The sequence below is a fragment of the Hemitrygon akajei genome, unplaced genomic scaffold, assembly GCF_048418815.1.
Source record: "Hemitrygon akajei unplaced genomic scaffold, sHemAka1.3 Scf000090, whole genome shotgun sequence".
NCBI lineage: Eukaryota > Metazoa > Chordata > Chondrichthyes > Myliobatiformes > Dasyatidae > Hemitrygon > Hemitrygon akajei.
In genome coordinates this window covers 255,001-273,082 of record NW_027331976.1, presented here as the reverse complement: position 1 = coordinate 273,082, position 18,082 = coordinate 255,001, and the positions used below count along the sequence as shown (strand labels likewise).

At 54.1% G+C, this 18,082-nt stretch overlaps 1 protein-coding gene across 1 annotated transcript in view; it reads right to left on the bottom strand.

Annotated features, from left to right (window-relative positions):
• Window positions 1–18,082, bottom strand: part of LOC140722836 (uncharacterized) — a 111,959-nt gene that overhangs the window by 90,055 nt on the left and 3,822 nt on the right. Inside the window, exons 2-3 of the mRNA XM_073037488.1 lie at window positions 11,824–11,949; window positions 583–738 (exon numbers count right to left, since the gene is read on the bottom strand). Coding sequence (XP_072893589.1) covers window positions 583–738; window positions 11,824–11,949 — 282 coding nt within the window. The remainder of the gene's footprint in view (window positions 1–582; window positions 739–11,823; window positions 11,950–18,082) is intronic.

Below are 18,082 nucleotides of genomic sequence, written 5' to 3'. Positions count from 1 at the left end.
GAGAGAGGGACTGAGAGACACCGGTCAGAGTACAGATCTCCCCCTGAGAGAGAGGGACTGAGACACCAGTCAGTGTACAGATCTCCCCCTGAGAGAGAGGGACTGAGACACCAGTCAGTGTACAGAGCTCCCCCCGAGAGAGAGGGACTGAGAGACACCGGTCAGAGTACAGATCTCCCCCTGAGAGAGAGGGATTGAGAGACACCGGTCAGTGTACAGATCTCCCCCTGAGAGAGAGGGACTGAGAGACACCGGTCAGTGTACATATCTCCCCCTGAGAGAGAGGGACTGAGAGACACCGGTCAGTGTACAGATCTCCCCCTGAGAGAGAGGGACTGAGAGACACCGGTCAGTGTACAGATCTCCCCCTGAGAGAGAGGGACTGTGAGACACCGGTCAGTGTATAGATCTCCCCCCCGAGAGAGAGGGACAGAGAGACACCGATCAGTGTACAGATCTCCCCTGAGAGACACCGGTCAGTGTACAGATATCCCCCCTGAGAGAGAGGGACAGAGAGACACCGGTCAGTGTACAGATATCTGTCGAATGCTTTCACCCCTGCCCAGTAGCTGGGAGTCTCACCGTTTCTGGTGACGCCTTTGCCGGAGCTGCACTGGGAGATCCGCTTGCATCGCTGACACCTGCCCTGCTCCTCGTGGATGCAGTAATGCCCTCCCTTGCACTGACAGACCGTGTTGTGCGTGGCAGTGCAACTGGCGTTCTTCATCATGTTGCTGCCTGGGTATGGAGAGAGGTTCCGTCAGCTTCACCCACACAACCCACCTCCCCACTCCACACCAGCACCCGTTCTCTGCTGCCCCCTCCCTCCAATCCAACCGCAAGGTGCACTCAGCCACCCACAGCATTCACCACCCTCACGCCCCCTGGTCTCCTACTGCACCCCCAGTTCCCCTCCCTCCTCCCACCCTCAGAGCCAAGCGTCCCAGTTGCTGTGACATTGAATGATGACCCCTTCTATAATTTCCTCAACAACTGAAAAACACACTCCACAGTTTCTGTAACACATCAGCCCCAGCCCTGCCTTCCTGTCTCAGTGACACACTCTGCCGCCATCACCTGTGCAGTCTCTGTAACCCTTTCCCTCCCCTACACCCCTCCCTGTCTCTCGAACCCCTTCCGTCCCTTACACCCCTCCCTGTCTCTGTAATCCCCTCCGTCCCCTGTACCCCTCCCTGTCTCCGTAACCCCCTCCGTCCCCTACACCCCTCCCTGTCTCCGTAACCCCCTCCATCCCCTGCACCCCTCCCTGTCTCTGTAACCCCCTCCCAGTCTCTGTAACCCCCTCCGTCCCCTACACCCTCCCTGTCTCTGTAATCCCCTCCGTCCCCTACACCCCTCCCTGTCTCTGTAACCCTTTCCCTCCCCTACACCCCTCCCTGTCTCCGTAACCCCCTCCGTCCCCTACACCCCTCCCTGTCTCCGTAACCCCCTCCATCCCCTGCACCACTCCCTGTCTCTGTAATCCCCTCCGTCCCCTACACACCTCCCTGTCTCCGTAACCCCCTCCGTCCCCTACACCCCTCCCTGTCTCCGTAACCCCCTCCATCCCCTGCACCCCTCCCAATCTCTGTAACCCCCTCCGTCCCCTACACCCTCCCTGTCTCTGTAACTCCCTCCATCCCCTAAACCCCTCCCTGTCTCTGTAATCCCCTCCGTCCCCTACACCCCTCCCTGTCTCTGTAACCCCCTCCCAGTCTCTGTAACCCCCTCCGTCCCCTACACCCTCCCTGTCTCTGTAACCCCCTCCGTCCCCTACAGACCTCCCTGTCTCTGTAATCCCCTCCGTCCCCTACACCCCTCCCTGTCTCCGTAACCCCCTCCGTCCCCTACACCCCTCCCTGTCTCCGTAACCCCCTCCATCCCCTGCACCCCTCCCTGTCTCTGTAATCCCCTCCGTCCCCTACACCCCTCCCTGTCTCCGTAACCCCCTCTATCCCCTACACCCCTGCCTGCGTAACCCCCTCCGTCCCCAACACCCCTCCCTGTCTCTGTAACCCCCTTCCGTCCCCTACACCCCTCCCAGTCTCTGTAATCTTCTCCATCCCCTACACCCCTCCCAGTCTCTCTAACCCCTTCCGTCCCCTACACCCCTGCCTGTCTCTGTAACCCCCTCCGTCTCCGTAACCCCCTCAGTCCCCTACAACCCTCCCTGTCTCTGTAACCCCCTCCCAGTCTCTGTAACCCCCTCTGTCTCCTACACCCCTCCCTGTCTCTGTAACCCCCTCCGTCCCCTGCACCCCTCCCTGTCTCTGTAACCCCCTCCGTCCCCTACACCACTCCCTGTCTCTGTAACCCCCTCCGTCCCCTACACCCTCCCTGTCTCTGTAATCCATCCGTCCCCTACACCCTTCCCTGTCTCTCTAAACCCTTCTGTCCCCTACACCCCTCCCTGACTCTGTAATCCATCCGTCCCCTACACCCCTCCCTGTCTCTGTAACCCCCTCCATCCCCTACACCCCTCCCTGTCTCCGTAACCCCCTCCATCCCCTACACCCCTCCCTGTCTCTGTAACCCCCTCCGTCCCCTATACCCCTCCCTGTCTCTCTAACCCCTTCCATCCCCTACACCCCTCCCTGTCTCTGTAACCCCCTCCGTCCCCTACACCCCTCCCTGTCTCTCTAACCCCCTCCATTCCCTACACCCCTCCCTGTCTCCATAACCCCCTCCGTCCCCTGTACCCCTCCCTGTCTCCGTAACCCCCTCCGTCCCCTACACCCCTCCCTGTCTCCGTAACCCCTTCCATCCCCTACACCCCTCCCTGTCTCTGTAACCCCCTCCGTCCCCTACACCCCTCCCTGTCTCTCTAACCCCCTCCATTCCCTACACCCCTCCCTGTCTCCATAACCCCCTCAGTCCCCTACAACCCTCCCTGTCTCTGTAACCCCCTCCCAGTCACTGTAACCCCCTCTGTCTCCTACACCCCTCCCTGTCTCTGTAACCCCCTCCGTCCCCTGCACCCCTCCCTGTCTCTGTAACCCCCTCCGTCCCCTACACCACTCCCTGTCTCTGTAACCCCCTCCGTCCCCTGCACCCCTCCCTGTCTCTGTAACCCCCTCCGTCCCCTACACCGCTCCCTGTCTCCGTAACCCCCTCCCTGTCTCTGTAATCCATCCGTCCCCTACAACCCTCCCTGTCTCCGTAACCCCCTCCGTCCCCTACACCCTTCCCTGTCTCTCTAAACCCTTCTGTCCCCTACACCCCTCCCTGACTCTGTAATCCATCCGTCCCCTACACCCCTCCCTGTCTCTGTAACCCCCTCCATCCCCTACACCCCTCCCTGTCTCCGTAACCCCCTCCATCCCCTACACCCCTCCCTGTCTCTGTAACCCCCTCCGTCCCCTATACCCCTCCCTGTCTCTCTAACCCCTTCCATCCCCTACACCCCTCCCTGTCTCTGTAACCCCCTCCGTCCCCTACACCCCTCCCTGTCTCTCTAACCCCCTCCATTCCCTACACCCCTCCCTGTCTCCATAACCCCCTCCGTCCCCTGTACCCCTCCCTGTCTCCGTAACCCCCTCCGTCCCCTACACCCCTCCCTGTCTCCGTAACCCCCTCCATCCCCTGCACCCCTCCCTGTCTCTGTAACCCCCTCCCAGTCTCTGTAACCCCCTCCGTCCCCTACACCCTCCCTGTCTCTGTAACCCCCTCCGTCCCCTGCACCCCTCCCTGTCTCTGTAATCCCCTCCGTCCCCTACACCCCTCCCTGTCTCTGTAACCCTTTCCCTCCCCTACACCCCTCCCTGTCTCCGTAACCCCCTCCGTCCCCTACACCCCTCCCTGTCTCCGTAACCCCCTCCATCCCCTGCACCACTCCCTGTCTCTGTAATCCCCTCCGTCCCCTACACACCTCCCTGTCTCCGTAACCCCCTCCGTCCCCTACACCCCTCCCTGTCTCCGTAACCCGCTCCATCCCCTGCACCCCTCCCAATCTCTGTAACCCCCTCCGTCCCCTACACCCTCCCTGTCTCTGTAACTCCCTCCATCCCCTACACCCCTCCCTGTCTCTGTAATCCCCTCCGTCCCCTACACCCCTCCCTGTCTCTGTAACCCCCTCCCAGTCTCTGTAACCCCCTCCGTCCCCTACACCCTCCCTGTCTCTGTAACCCCCTCCGTCCCCTACACCCCTCCCTGTCTCTGTAACCCCCTCCGTCCCCTATACCCCTCCCTGTCTCTCTAACCCCTTCCATCCCCTACACCCCTCCCTGTCTCTGTAACCCCCTCCGTCCCCTACACCCCTCCCTGTCTCTCTAACCCCCTCCATTCCCTACACCCCTCCCTGTCTCCATAACCCCCTCCGTCCCCTACACCCCTCCCTGTCTCCGTAACCCCCTCCGTCCCCTACACCCCTCCCTGTCTCTGTAACCCCCTCCGTCCCCTACACCCCTCCTTGTCTCCGTAACCCCCTCCCTGTCTCTCTAACCCTTCCATCCCCTACACCCTCCCTGTCTCTGTAACCCCCTCCGTCCCCTATACCCCTCCCTGTCTCTGTAACCCCCTTCGTCCCCGACACCCCTCCCTGTCTCTGTAACCATATCCCTCCCCTACACCCCTCCCTGTCCCTGTAACCCTCTCCGGTCCCTACACCCCTCCCTGTCTCTGTAATCCCTCCATCCCGTACACCCCTTCCTGTCTCTGTAACCCCCTCCGTCCCCGACACCCCTCCCTGTCTCTGTAACCCCCTCCGTCCCCGACACCCCTCCCTGTCTCTGACACCCTCTGGACCCTCCTCTGGTCCATGTGTCTATAAAAGCCCCTTGGCTCCTGCTCCCACCTCTGTATCTGTCCACTTGTCCAGTCCCCACTGGTATCTGTGACCCTCCTCGATCTCTCTCACCCCTCATTCCCCACAACAACCCCCTCAGACTCGATGCCCCTCCCTGTCTCTGTAAAAGTCTGTCTTGCACACGGTGTGTTGAGGTAGAACAAGGTGAACAGTAACAGAATGTGGAATAGAGTGTCACAGCCACAGAGAGAGTGAGGTACAAAGTCATAACCAGGTAGAGTGTGTTGTCAAGGGTCTATCTTATCGTACTAAGGGACTATCCAATGTTCTTCTAACGGTGGGGGTAGAAGCTGTTCTGGACTCTGGTGGGACGGGGTTTCAGGCACGATGGGACGGAGGGAAGAGAGGGAAAGACCGGGTAGGTGGAGCCGCTGATGGTCCTGACTAGTTTACTGAGGCAGCGGGACGAGTAGACAGTCAGTGGAAGGGAATTTGACAGCACAGGGGCTTCTGGAACAGGCGCGAGTTGCCCGAGGGTCTCGGCCCAGAGCGTTGACCGTTCACTCCGCTCCCTGACTTGCTGAGTCGCTCCAGCATTTCGTGCGGGTCGCCTGCTTCCGGAACCTCGGCAGGTCAGCCGCCCCGAGCCACGGTGCCTCCGGCGGGGACACGCCCTCTGAGGCGCGCCGAGGGGTGGACGGGGACGTGTCAAGTTTCTTTAGCGCCGGCTCTTGGGGATATTCATCCCTGGGGAACCGAAGGCCGTCGACCCTCCCGTTTTAGACAGGAGCCCTAGCGTCGCCCCGTTTCCCGAACTCAGTGACCGGCTCTTCTGTTTTGCTGACACTGAGGGAAATCTTTCCCGGCTCTCCCTCTCCCACACTGCAACCCGTCAGTATGTGAGGCGGGGCGCTCCACCACGGCGACGGTTCCCTCGGGCAGACTCGTGTTCCGAACCGGGCAGAGGGCAGAGGTGGCAGAGCCCGGGGGAGACATTTCTCAGCTGGCTGGGGGAGTCCCCACCCGCAGGCAGCTGTGGAGAAAGTGGGGAAGTGTGTGGGAGAGTGAGTCAAAAAAAAAAACCCTCAAAGTAAATTGATCATCAGAGTTCTTACAGTACTGTGAGAAAGTCTCCGGCAGGTAGGCTGGGGTGCCCGAGACTGACGCAGAGTACGCTCTTGGTTGAAGTAGGAAGGCAGTTTGGGAACTGTCATTAATAGTTGCTTGGTTGAGTGGCATTCAGTGCGATTTGGTAAGTGGGAAAACGTATGGTGATATACAGTAGGGTGCAAGTCAGGGGCACCCTAGCAATATATATATATGTATGTATGTATGTATGCCTGAGAGTTGAGCACAGACCTCCTTTCAGTGATTTGATGGGGGCAAGCGCCTTTACGTCGGCCAGTGAGAATATCGAGAGGAGTTTCAAAAGAGGACAGCTTTACAGAGCAGGTGTGGTAGTGGGAGACAGCTTTGGCTCACCGGGTTGCCTATGTGGAATAGAGACAGGAAGTATGTGTGGCAGGCCGGTGTTCTGATGTGGGAAGTGCTGGAGCCTCCCGGACGTCCACATCTGCGTCAGGTGTGCTGAGCTGCAGCTCCTGAGGGACCGTGTTCGGGAACTGGAGCTGCAGCTCGATGACCTTCGTCTGGTCAGGGAGAGTGAGGAGTTGATAGAGAGGAGTTACAGACAGGTGGTCACACCGGGGCCACGGGAGGCAGACAGGTGGGTCACGGTTAGGAGGGGGAAGGGGAAGAATCAGGTACTAGAGAGTACCCCTGTGGCTGTACCCCTTGACAGTAAGTACTTCCGTTTGAGTACTGTTGGGGGGGACAGCCTACCTGGAGGAGGCAACAGTGGTCGTGCCTCCGGCATAGAGTCCGACCCTGTAGCTCAGAAGGGTAGGGAAAGGAAGAGGATGGCGGCAGTGATAGGGGACTCTATAGTTAGGGGGTCAGACAGGCGATTCTGTGCACGCAGAAAAGAAGCACAGATGGTAGTTTGCCTCCCAGGTGCCGGGATCCGGGATGTTTCTGTTTGCGTCCACGATATATTTAAGTGGGAAGGAGAACAGCCAGAGGTTGTGGTCCATATTGGTACCAGCGATATAGGCAGGAAAAGGGAGGAGGTCCTGAAAACAGACTCCAGGGAGATAGGAAGGAAGTTGAGAAGCAGGACCTCAAAGGTAGTAATCTCCGGATTACTGCCTGTGCCACGTGACAGTGAGTATAGGAATAGAGGGAGGTGGAGGATAAATGCGTGACTGAGGGATTGGAGCAGGGGGCAGGCATTCAGATTTCTGAATCATTGGGACCTCTTTTGGGGTGGGTGTGACCTGTATAAAATGGACGGGTTGCACTTGAATTCTAGGGGGACCAATATCCTGGCGGGGAGGTTTGCTGAGGCAACTGGGGAGAGTTTAAACTAGAATTGTTGGGGGGTGGGAACTGAACTGAAGAGATGGAGGAAAGGGAGGTTGGCTCACAAATCGAGAAAGTTTGTAGGGTGTGTGACAGGGAGGATAGAGAAGGGATGCATTCAGACCATTGGTCTGAGATGCGTCTGTTTTAAAGTGAGGAGTATTATGAACAAAGCAGATGAGTTTAGAGCGTGGATCAGTACTTGGAGCTATGATGTTGTGGCCATTACAGAGACTTGGATGGTGCAGGGGTAGGAATGGCTACTTCAAGTGCCAGGCTTTAGATGTTTCCGAAAGGACAGGGAAGGAAGAAAAAGAGGTGGGAGCATGGCACTGCTGATCAGAGATAGTGTCACGGCTGCAGAAAAGGAGGAAGTCATGGAGGGATTGTCTATGGAGTCTCTGTGGGTGGAAGTTAGAAACAGGAAGGGGTCAATAACTATTGGGTGTCTTTATAGATCATCCAATAGTAACAGGGACATCGAGGAGCAGATAGGGAGACAGATTCTGGAAAGGTGTAATAATAACAGGGTTGTCATGGTGGGAGATTTTAATTTCCCAAATATTGATTGGCATCTCCCAAGAGCAAGAGGTTTAGATGGGATGGAGTTTGTTAGGTGTGTTCCGGAAGGTTTCTTGACACAATATGTAGATAAGCCTACAAGAGGAGAGGCTGTACTTGATCTGGTATTTGGGAAATGAACCTGGTCAGGTGTCAGATCTCTCAGTAGGAGAGCATTTTGGAGATAGTTATCACAATTCTATCTCCTTTACCATAACATTGGAGAGGGGTAGGAACAGACAAGTTAGGAAAGTGTTTAATTGGTGTAAGGGGAAATATGAGGCTATCGGGCAGGAACTTGGAAGCTTAAATTGGGAACAGATGTTCTCAGGGAAATGTACAGAAGAAAATTGGCAAATGTTCAGGGGATATTTGCGTGGAGTTCTGCATAGGTACATTCCAATGAGACAGGGAAAGGATGGTAAGGTACAGGAACTGTGGTGTACAAAGGCTGTTGTAAATCTTGTCAAGAAGAAAAGAAAAGCTTACAAAAAGTTCTAAAAACTAGTTAGTGATAGAGATCTAGAAGATTATAAGGCTAGCAGGAAGGAGCTTAAGAAGGAAATTATGAGAGCCAGAAGGGGCCACGAGAAGGCCTTGGTGGGCAGAATTAAGGAAAACCCCAAGACCTTCTACAAGTATGTGTAGAGCAAGATGGTAAGACATGACAGCATTGGACCAATCAAGTGTGACAATGGAAAAGTGTGTATGGAAACGGAGGAGACAGCAGAGGTACTTAATGAATACTTTGCTTCAGTATTCGCTATGGAAAAGGATCCTGGTGATTGTAGGGATGACTTACAGTGGACTGAAAAGCTTGAGCATGTAGACATTAGGGAAGAGGATGTGCTGGAGCTTTTGGAAAGCATCAAGTTGGATAATCACCGGGACTGGATGTGATGTACCACAGGCTACTGTGGGAGGCGAGGGAGGAGATTGCTGAGCCCCTGGCAATGATCTTTGCATCATCAATGGGGACGGCAGACGTCTTGGAGGATTGGAGGGTTGTGGATGTTGTTCCTTTATTCAAGAAAGGGAGTAGAGATAGCCCAGGAAATTATAGACCAGTGAGTCTTACTTCAGTAGTTGGTAAGTTGATGGAGAAGATCCTGAGAGGCAGGATTTATGAACATTTGGAAAGGCATAATATGATTAGGAATAATCAGCATGGCTTTGTCAAAGGTTGTGCCTTACCAGCCTGATTGAATTTTTTGAGGATGTTACTAAACACATTGATGAAGGTAGAGCAGTAGATGCAGTGTATATGGCTTTCCGCAAGGCATTTGATAAGGTACCCCATGACAGGCTTATTGAGAAAGTAAGAAGGCATTGGATGCTTGCTTAGTGGATCCGGAACTGGCTTGCTCACAGAAGGCAAGGTGTATTTGTAGATGGGTCATATTCTGCATGGAGGTTGGTCACCAGTGGAGTGCCTCAGGATCTGTTCTGGGACCCCCTACTCTTCGTGATTTTTATAAATGACCTGGATGAGGAAGTGGGGGGATGGGTTAGTAAATGTGCTGATGACACAAAAGTTGGAGGTGTTGTGGATAGTGTGGAGGGCTGTCAGAGGTCACAGCGGGACATTGATAGGATGCAAAACTGGGCTGAGAAGTGGCAGATGGAGTTCAATCCAGATCGGTGTGAGGTGGGTCATTTCGGGAGGTCAAATATGATGGCAGAATATAGCATTAATGGTAAGACTCTTGGTGGTGTGTGTGACTCGTGGCTAAGTGTTAAGGCGTTGGACTAGCGATCTGAAGGTAGTGAGTTTGAGTCCCAGCCAAGGCAGCGTGTTGTGTCCTTGAGTGAGGCCCTTAACCACACATTGCTCCAGTCCACCCAGCTGATAATGAGTACCAGTAAACGCTGGGGGTTAACCTCGCGATAGACTGGCATCTCATCCGGGGGGTAGTCTCGTACTCTCAGTCACCACGGAAACTGGCATAAGCACTGGTCTGATGAGTCTATAAGGCTTGGGACAGACTTTAACTTTCTTGGCAGTGTGGAGGATCAGAGGGATCTTAGGGTCCGAGTCCATAGGACACTCAAAGCAGCTGCGCAGGTTGACTCAGTGGTTAAGAAGGCATACGGTGTATTGGCCTTCATCAATCGTGGGATTGAGTTTAGGAGCCGAGAGGTAATGTTGCAGTTATACAGGACCCTGGTCAGACCCCACTTGGGGTACTGTGCTCATTTCTGGTCGCCTCACTACAGGAAGGATATGGAAGTCATAGAAAGGGTGCAGAGGAGATTTACAAGGATGTTGCCTGGATTGGGGAGCATGCCTTAAGAAAACAGGTTGAATGAACTCGGCCTTTTCTCCTTGGAGCGAAGGGAGGATGAGAGGTGACCTGATGGAGGTGTATAAGATGATGAGAGGCATTGATCGTGTGGATAGTCAGAGGCTTTTTCCCAGGGCTGAAATGGCTAACACGAGAGGGCACAGGTTTAAGGTGCTTGGAAGTAGGTACAGAGGAGATATCAGGGGTAAGATTTTTTACGCAGAGAGTGGTGAATGTGTGGAATGGACGGCCGGTGTCGGTGCTGGAGGCGGATATGATAGGGTCTTTTAAGAGACTCCTGGACAGGTACATGGAACTTAATAAAATAGAGGGCTGCGGGTAACCCTAGGTAATTTCTAAGGTAGGGATGTGTTTGGCACAGCATTGTGGGCTGAAGGGCCTGTATTGTGCTGCAGGTTTTCTATGTTTCTATGTCTCTATCACCACATACATCTCTGAGATTCATTTTCTTGTGGATGCACTAGAACCAAAGAACATTACAGCACAGAAACAGGCCTTTCGGCCCTTCTTGGCTGTGCCGAACCATTTTTCTGCCTAGTCCCACTGACCTGCACCTGGGCCACATCCCTCCAAACCCCTGTCATCCATGTACCTGTCCAAGTTTTTCTTAAATGCCAAAAGTGAGCCCGCATTTACCACTTCAACTGGCAGCTCATTCCACACTCCCACCACTCTCTGCGTGAAGAAACCCCCCTTAATGCTCCCTTTACACTTTTCCCCCTTCACCCTTAACCCATGACCTCTGGTTTTTTTCTCCCCGAGCCTCAGTGGAAAAAACCTGCTTGCATTCGCTAATAGACTAATAACTGTAACAGAATCAATGAAAGGCCGCACCAACTCGGGCATTCAACCAGAGTGCCGAAGACAACAAACTGTGCAAATACAGAAAGAAGGAATAATAATGATAAATAAATACCAATAAATATCAAGATCATGAGATGAAGAGTCCTTGAAAGTGAGTCCATAGGTTGTGGGAACATTTCAATGATGGGACGAGTGAAGTTGAGTGAACTTCTCCCCTTTACTTCAGGAGCCTGATGTTTGAGGGGTAATAACTGTTCCTGGACCTGGTGGTGTGAGTCCTGAGGCTTCTAAACCTTTGTCCTGATGGGAGCCGAGAGAAGAGAGCATGGCCTGGGTGGTCACAGAATGAGGCCAGCAGGAAGAGCAGGGAGTTGACCTTAGAAAGAACTGACGAGGGGGTTGGGGGTGTGATGGTGGTGGTCAGAACAAAGTCCTCTGAAAGAGGTGGGAGGGGGATTGGAGGAGGACTGAGAGGCATCCAGTTATATTTCAAGAAGGATGAAGAAGCTCTAGGGACTGTGCACAGGAGATTTACAAGGAAGTGGCCTAGATTGATCTCTGATTAATCCACCGAGTGAGCTCGGGCTTTTCTCTTTGGAGTGAAAGAGGATGAGAAGTGACTTGATGGAGGTGTACAAGATGGTAAGAGGCATAGATCGAGTAGACAGCCAGACCTTTTCCCAGGGAGGAAGTGGCTGATACCCGAGAGTGAAATACCTGGGGGTAAGTATGGGGTGGATGTCAGAGGCAGGCTTCCTAAACAGTGAGGGGAGGGGTTGTGGAACGCCCTGCCGGGGTGGTAATTGAGTCAGGTGCAAGAGGGGCATTTCAGAAACTCTTAGATGTGGGAGGGAAGAGTTAGATTGATGTGGAGCAACACATGGGGCAGACAGGTCTGTTCTGGGGTCTTGGTAAGAGAGAGATGAGGTTGCTTCACACAGGCCAGCTGCAGATTAGGACAGACGTCAAAAAGCCAAAACCACTTACGGGTTTCACACTCCGCACATCGGAAACAGTTGGACATGAAATTCAGAGAGTCCATGTACTCTCCGGGCTCGCAGGCCTGGCATTTGGTATCCTTAGTGTCGGTACAATGTTCTACATGGTAAAAACCTGCAGGTCAGCGAGCAAGAGGATCAGAGTGAATAGAAATCCCTTCATGCCAATCCATTACAAGCCTAGGCTCACTCATTACCGTCCCATCACACACTCCCTCCACACAGTCCCATCACACACTCCCTCCACACTGTCCCATCACACACTCCCGGGGTCAGACTCAGAGTGAATCTCCCTCCACACCGTCCCATCACACACTCCCTCCACACCGTCCCATCACACACTCCCTCCACACTGTCCCATCACACACTCCCTCCACACCGTCCCATCACACACTCCCTCCACACTGTCCCATCACACACTCCCTCCACACCGTCCCATCACACACTCCCTCCACACTGTCCCATCACACACTCCCTCCACACCGTCCCATCACACACTCCCTCCACACTGTCCCATCACACACTCCCTCCACACCGTCCCATCACACACTCCCTCCACACTGTCCCATCACACACTCCCTCCGCACTGTCCCATCACACACTCCCTCCACACTGTCCCATCACACACTCCCTCCACACCGTCCCATCACACACTCCCTCCACACTGTCCCATCACACACTCCCTCCACACCGTCCCATCACACACTCCCTCCAGACTGTCCCATCACACACTTCCGGGGTCAGACTCAGAGTGAATCTCCCTCCACACAGTCCCATCACACACTCCCGGGGTCAGACACAGAGTGAATCTCCCTCCACACCGTCCCATCACACACTCCCAGGGTCAGACACAGAGTGAATCTCCCTCCACACCGTCCCGTCACACACTCCCGGGGTCAGACACAGAGTGAATCTCCCTCCACACCGTCCCATCACACACTCCCAGGGTCAGACACAGAGTGAATCTCCCTCCACACCATCCCGTCACACACTCCCGGGGTCAAACACAGAGTGAATCTCCCTCCACACTGTCCCATCACACACTCCCGGGGTCAGACTCAGAGTGAATCTCCCTCCACACCGTCCCGTCACACACTCCCGGGGTCAGACACAGAGTGAATCTCCCTCCACACCGTCCCATCACACACTCCCGGGGTCAGATACAGAGTGAATCTCCATCCACACCGTCCCATCACACACTCCCTCCGCACTGTCCCATCACACACTCCCTCCACACCGTCCCATCACACACTCCCTCCGCACCGTCCCATCACACACTCCCGGGGTCAGACACAGAGTGAATCTCCCTCCACACCGTCCCATCGCACACTCCCGGGGTCAGACACATAGTGAATCTTCCTCCACACCGTCCCATCACACACTCCCGGGGTCAGACACAGAGTAAATCTCCATCCACACTGTCCCATCACACACTCCCGGGGTCAGACACAGAGTGAATCTCCCTCCACACCGTCCCATCACACACTCCCGGGGTCAGACACCGAGTGAATCTCCCTCCACACCATCCCATCACACACTCCCGGGGTCAGACACAGAGTGAATCTCCCTCCACACCGTCCCTTCACACACTCCCGGGGTCAGACACAGCGTGAATCTCCCTCCACACCGTCCCATCACACACTCCCGGGGTCAGACACAGAGTGAATCTCCCTCCACACCATCCCATCACACACTCCCGGGGTCAGACACAGAGTGAATCTCCCTCCGCACCGTCCCATCACACACTCCCAGGGTCAGACACAGAGTGAATCTCCCTCCACACCATCCCGTCACACACTCCCGGGGTCAGACACAGAGTGAATCTCCCTCCACACCGTCCCATCACACACTCCCGGGGTCAGACACAGAGTGAATCTCCCTGCACACCGTCCCATCACACACTCCCGAGGTCACACACAGAGTGAATCTCCCTCCACACCGTCCCATCACACACTCCCGAGGTCAGACACAGAGTGAATCTCCCTCCACACCGTCCCATCACACACTCCCTCGCTGCCAACATCTATGGCAGGTATATCAGGAGAATCATTGTGGAATCTGCAGCTTCAGCAATCCTGAGGTCATGGATCCAAATGCTGCATTGGGATGGTTGTTGGAAGTACAAAAGCAGATTATGGAGTTATTTGGCCCCTCCTGCCCCGTTTGTTGCAAGAATGCAGAGGAAGTTAGTGGACTTCTTCTGGGGCAACAGGAAACACTGGGTCTCTGTAGCGGTCTTGAGTCTCCCAGTGGGAGAGGGCGGACAGTCGCTGGTGTGCGTTCGAACGTGACTGGCGGCTCTCCGCCTCAGGACTCTGCAGAGATTCCTGGACGCCAAGCACCCTCCCAGGTGGCACGTGTTAGCGACTTTCTTCCTCCGGAGGGGCTGCTGTCTTCATGAAGACTTGCGGCTACCACCGGCGGGTGTCAGCCGTACTGCTTTGCGGAGTCTGCCCGGCTTCTATCAGGACCTACCGAGAGTCTGGAACATGGTCGCCTCAGGCCTGGAATCCCCTCCTCAGGCGGAGGGCGGGGTCCTGGCCGACCCTTGCCCTACCTCAGTGGATGTCAGTGCGGCTCAGTTGTGTGGACCGACTCAGGCCGAACTGCTTGTCCGGCCCAGACCCCCGCAATCTTCTCCGGGAGCCGTGTCCACACAACTTGAGCCGTCTCCCATCGATACCCACAGTCCCATTCAGGGATGCAAGTAGGAGGTATTTGTATGGGCTGCTGCTCCACACCCTCCACTTCCTTGCCCTTGTCCACCGTCCCGACACACCATGGCGGTTGGTCTTTCCACCCGGAGGTGAGGCGGGTCCCTAATGGAAGTCCCTTTACAAGGGGGTTCTTCCCATGCACCTGGGGGATCTCGGCTGGAGGGTGCTGCATAGAGCGGTGCCCTGCAATAAGTTTTTTAGTTTGTACATGGATCTCCCACCCGCATGCCACTTCTGCGGGCTGGAGGAGACCGTGTACCACATGTACATGGAGTTTGCGAGGCTGCAGCCTCTTTTTGCGTATTTGCGTGGTCTGCTTCTCGCCTTCTGGCTGCATTTTAGCCCCACCCTATTTATATATGGTCATCCAGTAAGGAAGGGGGCATGGAGGGATGAGGATGTCCTAGTCAACTTGCTCCTGGGGCTGGCGAAATCCGCCATCCGAGGGTCTTGGAAACGGGTGGCGGGAGGATCTCCCCGGGCAGACTGCCTGGCAATGTTTAGAGGGTATGTTCGTGCCCGGGTAAATATTGAAAAAGAACACGCGCAGTCCACGGCGACCTTAGAGGAGTTTTGAGACCGTTGGGCTCCGCGGGGTGTAAATACCATCGTGGATAGAGATGGCAACATTTTGGTGTAATGTCTATTGTCTATTTGTAGTTTAGTAATTGTGTTTGCCACTGTTTTCTATATATATTGTATAGCACCGATATTTGTAATAAAGGATTTTGTAATAATAAAAAAAAGTCCAAAAAAAACCAAAACAGTGTACCGGCTGATATCTTGAGGTTCGGATTTGTAACCGGTCACGCAGCACCCACACAGAGGAGATTTCTCAGTTTGGCCTAGATCAACGCGTGCTGACCGCCCTAGGGTCACACACATCAGTGCAGTCAGAGGGCCGTGCTGCAAAGTGCCACCACGGTGTGTTCACAGCTCTCTAGCGCTGACCTGTTCGACTTGGGGACGTGGGAGGAGACTGAAGCAGGGGCCACCCCTCCCTACAACAGCCTGGATGATGTATCCTAGTTACCATGAGGCGTGGGTGAGGTGCAGCCATGGAGTCTTCCTATCCAAGGAAGGTTTAAAGATGGAGCCACACACACACACACAGACACACACACACACACACACACACACTCACACACAGACACACACACACACACACACACACTCACACACACACACACACACACACTCACACACACTCACACACACACAGACACACACACACACACACACACACACACACACACACACACACAGACACACACACACACACACACACTCACACACACACACACACTCACACACACACACACACACACACAGACACACACACACACTCACACACACACACACTCACACACACACACAGACACACACACACACTCACACACACACACACACACTCACACACACACACACAGACACACTCACACACACACTCACACCGACACACACACACACTCACACACACACTCACACACACACACACATACACACTCACACAGACACACACACACACACACTCACACACACACACACTCACACACACACATACACACTCACACAGACACACACACACTCACACACACTCACACACACACACACACTCACTCACACACACACATACACACTCACACAGACACACACACACTCACACACACACACACACACTCACACACACACTCACACACACATTCTTCATCGGTTGCCCATCGGAATCCGATGACGACATCCACTCCTTTAACAGTGAGATATTTGATGACTATACAGTCCTGTCCTGGACCCACAAGTTCTGTTGCATGTGGGACATGTACATGTGGTAGTGGTGGTGGTAGTGATGGCAACCATGGCTGCATTTCTCCTGGCTCTCTTCTGCTGTCCATCTCCAGAATACGAACCCCGTCCCTACACAGCTGTCACCAGGTGATACGATCGGCAGCAACATCCTCCAGGTCCTCGGGTCTGATCTTGCACTTCCTTAAAGCGTTCATCATCTGATCCTTATAGCGCTTCCTCGGCCCTCCAGCTGAGCGTCGACCATGATGTAGCTGGCCGTGTAACACTCTGCGGGGTAGCCAACATGGGGGCATCCTTATCACGTGCCCCAGCCACTGCAGCTGACGCTGGGTGATCACGGCCTCAATACTTCTGCAGTTGGTCTTTACAAGTATTTCAGTGTGAGGCACCCGCTCACGCCAAGTAATTCCCAGGATGTGCTGAAGGCAGCTTATGTGGAATCGCTCCAAGGACTTGATGTGAGGGCTGTAGGTTACCCAAGCTTCACAGCTATAAAGGAGGGTGGTGACACAGACCGCTTGGTATACGGCGACCTTTGTGGAGGGGCGAAGGCTCCCGTTCTGAAAGACTCTCTCTCTCTCTCTCTCTCTCTCTCTCTCTCTCTATATATATATATATATATATATATATATATATATATATATATATATGTATACACACACACACTCACACACACACTCACACACTCTCTCACACACACACACACACACACACTCACACACACACACACACACACACACACACTCACACACACACTCTCACACACACTCACACACACACACACACCACACACACACTCTCTCACACACACACACACACTCACACACACACACACGCACTCACACACACACTCACACTCACTCTCACACACACACACACACTCACACACACACACACACACTCACACTCACACACACTCACACTCACACACACACACACTCACACTCACACACACACACACACTCACACTCACACACACACACTCACACTCACACACACACACACACACACACTCACACACACACACACACACACACACACACTCACACTCACACACACACACACGTGCACATGTGTATGTATTTCTGCATCTGAACATGGGGTTATGTGACTTGCTGCCACCTGCCTGTCTGTTCGGGCCAGACCGGTTGCTCTCCTCTGCCCTCCCTCGTTAGCTCGCCCTTCTCACCCACAGAGTGCATCTATGCATCTTTGCGTGTGAGTGTGTGCACACACTCAGGGGCCATTTGGTTAAGTGCACCTGCTCACCGATGCAAATCAGCCAGACTCTAAGCACGCAGACACGGTCAACTGGTCACGAAATGAAGGAAGTGAATACGCTGTACTTTGTTTACATGCCGCTTCCTGTGCGCGGCGAACTGTCTGCAAACAATGATTGACGCTGAGAAGTCAAAACATTATCTTGACTAAAGGTCTGCAGTGAGGAAACAAAGGGTTAAAGTGGGGGGAGGAGGCAGGGGGATGTGTGTGTCCGTACGTATGTCGGCATCAATGTCTGTATGCATGTGTGTGTAGGTGTACACGTGTGTATTCAATACTGTAAGTGTGCGTGTCTCTGTGAACACACAGTCCTGAGTTTAAGTCTGACTTTATATCTACAGTGGCATGCAAAAGTTTGGGCATCCCGGTCAAAATTTCTGTCACTGTAAACAGCTAAGTGAGTAAAAGATGACCTGATTTCCAAAAGGCAGAAAGTTAAAGATG